General features: G+C 67.6%; 1 protein-coding gene across 1 annotated transcript; it reads left to right on the top strand.

Annotated features, from left to right (window-relative positions):
• Window positions 1-282: 282 nt before the first annotated feature.
• EIF3K (eukaryotic translation initiation factor 3 subunit K) lies at window positions 283-2,835 on the top strand. Its single transcript, XM_056326001.1, is given in 10 exon segments — window positions 283-385; window positions 1,115-1,214; window positions 1,301-1,373; window positions 1,375-1,404; window positions 1,406-1,423; window positions 2,006-2,080; window positions 2,192-2,258; window positions 2,345-2,422; window positions 2,510-2,635; window positions 2,733-2,835. Coding segments are annotated over 10 exon segments (657 nt in total). The 5' UTR covers window positions 283-327; the 3' UTR covers window positions 2,765-2,835.
• The last annotated feature ends 1,031 nt before the right edge of the window (window positions 2,836-3,866 follow it).

The following is a 3,866-nucleotide window of genomic DNA, read 5'->3' on the forward strand; positions in this document are numbered from 1 at the left end:
TGATCCCCCCAGGCTGGGTGTGCTTGGGCTTAACGATGGCGCCAGTTTGGCCCAGTTTGGCCCAGTCAGACCAGGCCTCGGCCCCACGCCTGTACCGGGAAGCAGCGCTGGGGCGTGGCCTGGGCGCCGAGGGGGCGTGGCTTGACCATGTGGGCGTGGCCAGGGGTATAACCCTCCCGGCCTGCGCGCTGCTCCCCCCGCCGCCCCTCCCCGCGCGCGGTCCTCCACCGTCCCGTCATGCCCGGCGAGCGCCCACGCCGGAAGCGGAAGTTACCCCGCCCGCCGGAGCCCGGTGCTGCTCTTCCGCTTCCGGCGGCACCGCGAGTCATGGCGCTGTTCGAGCAGATGCGCGCTAACGTGGGCAAACTGCTGCGGGGGCATCGACCGGTACCGGCGGGGACGGGGGGCGCGGGGGGGGCGTGCAGCGGGGCTGGGAGGAGGGGGGCATGGACCGGGACCGGCGGGGGGAGCGTGGCTGGAGGCTGGGGGCGGGGCATAGACTGGGGGGCTGGGGCGGGGGGGGGCATGGAAGAGGCTGGGAGGTTTTGGGGGAGCATGGGCAGAGACCGGTGCCGGTGGGGGGGGGAGGTGCCGGGGTTGGAGTGGGGCCGGAGGTGTGTGTGAGGGGCTATGGACCGGTATGGTACCGCGGGGGGGGGGGGATGGAGCGGGACTGGGGGGCTGGAGGGAGGGCTATGGACCAGGAGCAGTGGGGGGGGGCAGCATGGAATGGGGCTGGGGACTGGGATGGGGCATACGCTGGGGGGGGGGCAATGGACCGGGCCTGGGGGGGCTCCGGGAGGGGTTGGGGTTGGGGGGGGGGGGGCAATGGACCGGGCCTGGGGGGCTCGGGGGTGGGGGGTGTGTGCATGTTCTGGGCCTGGGGGGGGGGGGGGGGAGCAGGTAGCCTGCCAGCGGGGTGGGCACATACCAGACTGGGGGGCCATTCCATGCACTGGTAACAGTGGGGTGAACCATACCGGAGGAAAGGGGGTCCTGGGCGTGCTGACCCCCCCCGGTGAGTGGTGGTGGTGGGAGGCACAGGCTGTGTGGCAGGCTGGTAACGGGTGTGTATGGGGGGGGTCCCGGTGGGCTGCGCCCCCCCCTTTGGCAGGTACAACCCCCGAGAACCTGGCCACGCTGGAGCGCTACGTGGAGACACAGGCCAAGGAGAACGCCTACGACCTGGAGGCCAACCTGGCCGTGCTGAAGCTGTGCGTGACCCGGGGGGGGGGGGCTGGGGGGGGCCACCTAGTGTGCCCCCCTCCTCCAATGCCCCCCACTCTGCCCCCCCCGGCAGGTACCAGTTCAATCCGGCCTTTTTCCAGACGACGGTGACGGCGCAGATCCTGCTGAAGGCGCTGACCAACCTCCCCCCACACCGACTTCACCCTTTGCAAGTGCAATGATCGACCAGGCCCATGTATCCACCCCAGCCCCCCCTGTTGTCACTGTGTCACCCTCCCCCCCCCCCAGCTGGCCCTGGGGTCCCTGTCCCCTCCCCCGGCCAGCCCGTGTCCTTTTGTCCCTGTCCCCATCTGTGCCCCCCACCATTCCATCCAGCCCCTGTCCCGTCTCCTCTGTGTGTGTCCCCTGTGCCCCCCCAATCCAGTCCCTGTATGCCCCTGTCCCCTCCCCCGTGTCCGTGTGTCCCCCCCCAATCCAGTCCCTGTGTCCCATCCCCATGTGTCCCCCCCCAGTCTGGGCCCCTGTCCTGTCCCAGCACCCCTCCGTGTCCCCCCTCAGCCAGCCCCTGTGTGTCACTGTGCGCCCCCCCCCCATCCCATGTCCCTGGTCTTGCCCCCATGTCTCCACAACGTGGTGAGACTTTACCACACCGGACCCCTCAGCATCTCTCTGTTGACCTGGAGACCCAAATCGAGGATTTTTTCTGGGGGGAGGATGGGGTGTTATCTGGGCGGGGGGGGGTGATCTGTTTGGGGTGGGGGGCGGGGCAGCTCCGGGCCCCTCTCCCCACATTTTCCTTGACCCCCCCCGGCGTTAGCAGGAGGAGAGGCCCATCAGGCAGATCCTCTACCTGGGGGAGCTGCTGGAAACCTGCCACTTCCAGTCCTTCTGGGTGAGTCCTGGGGGGTCACCCCACATCTGGGGGGGGGATTGGGGGGTCCTCATTACCCAGCCCCCCCTGGGGGGTGAATATTAACACACACCCCCCTCTCCTTTCCCATAGCAAGCTCTGGATGAGAACATGGAGCTGCTGGATGGCATCACCGGCTTCGAGGACTCCGTTAGGAAATGTGAGGGGGTGTAGGAATTTGGGGGGGGGCGTGGGGGGGGGGGGTCTGGTTAAGGGGAGGGTCTCACGCAGGGTCTCCTTCCACAGTCATCTGCCACGTGGTGGGCATCACCTACCAGCACATTGACCGTTGGCTGCTGGCCGAGATGTTGGGGGACCTCTCGGGTAAGGGGGTGACCAGAGGGGGGTGGGGAGGGGGTGAGGGGGGTGGGACAGTTCCTGAAGCGACCCTCCCCCCCCCCCCCCCCCCAGAGGCTCAGCTGAAGGTTTGGATGAGTAAATATGGTTGGACGGAGCCGGAGCCGGGGCGGATCTTCATCTGCAACCAGGAGGAGAGCATCAAGCCCAAGAACATCGTGGAGAAGATTGACTTTGACAGTGGGTGTCAGGGGGGGCAGGACCCCCCCCCCTAACCCCCCCTTCCCCCAGCCCGCCGACCCCGCCTTCCCCCCCTCACTCTTTCAATCTCCCACAGGTGTCTCCAGCATCATGGCGTCCTCCCTTTGACCCCCCACCGGTTTTAGTGTCCGTCCCCCCCCTCTTTTAACGTGGCTCTGCTAGTAAAGGAGAAGCTTCCACCCTGCTGTTGTTTTGGGGGGGGGGGGCACAGAGCTGGGGTGGTGGTCCCCATAGCTGGGGGGGGGGTGTCCCTGAGTATGACACCACCCCCCCCCCCTCCTGGGATGGAACTGGGCCCCTGTTTGGGGGGGGGGGGGGGGGGGGGGGGCAGATTGACCAATGCAGATTGACCCTGCGTGGGCCAGTGGGGAGCTGCTAGAGAGGCCACGCCTCTTCATGAATATTAATGATGCACTTTACGAATAATAGCCACTCTCGGGGGGGGGGGGTGAAGTCCGCCTTCATGCTTAGGGGATAGAGGTGCTTATGCATAGGAATAACCTCATAGCTCATTAGGGGTTGTGGCTGTTAATATGAATATTAATGAGGGTCATTCATGCACATTCAAGTAGAGGGTGGGGCTCTGGGACCAATGGAACTGTCTGTGGGTGGGGCCATTGCACCAATAGGCGTGGCTGGTGTGGGGCATTTGGACCAATGGGGGGGGGGGGGGGAACTCCTGGACCAATGGCTGTGGCTACGGGCGGGGCTTCAGAGCCAAGGGTGCGTTTGTAGGTGGGGTTTCAGGCTAAGAGGCACGCCTAGGGGCGGGGCTTCGGATCAATGGGCGTGGCTGGACGGGCATTGGGACCAAGGCGCGTACTTGTGGGAGGGGCTTCTGAGCAATGGGCGTGGATTCGGACCAAGGGGGAGCGTCTGTGGGTGGTGCTTCGCGCTATCGGGCGTGCCCAGCCGCGGGGGCGCTCGGACCAATGGGCTGCCGGGGGGGCGTGCCCGTGCGGCCTCTCGGGCCAATGGGCTGGCGAGGGGCGTGCCCGTCCGGGGCGCTCGGGCCAATGGGCTGCCAAGGGGTGTGGCCACTTGTGGGGCCCTCGGACCAATGGGCTGCCAAAGGGCGTGCCACTTGCGGGGCGCTCGGGCCAATGGGCTGGCGGGGGGCGTGCCCCGGTGCTGGGCGCTGCGGCGCCCCCTGGCGGGGCGGCGGGCGGCGGCTGCGCGCTGGCCGGGGGCGGGCGTGGCGGGCCGCGCA

The sequence above is a fragment of the Falco biarmicus genome (assembly GCF_023638135.1).
Source record: "Falco biarmicus isolate bFalBia1 chromosome 22 unlocalized genomic scaffold, bFalBia1.pri SUPER_22_unloc_2, whole genome shotgun sequence".
Lineage (NCBI taxonomy): Eukaryota > Metazoa > Chordata > Aves > Falconiformes > Falconidae > Falco > Falco biarmicus.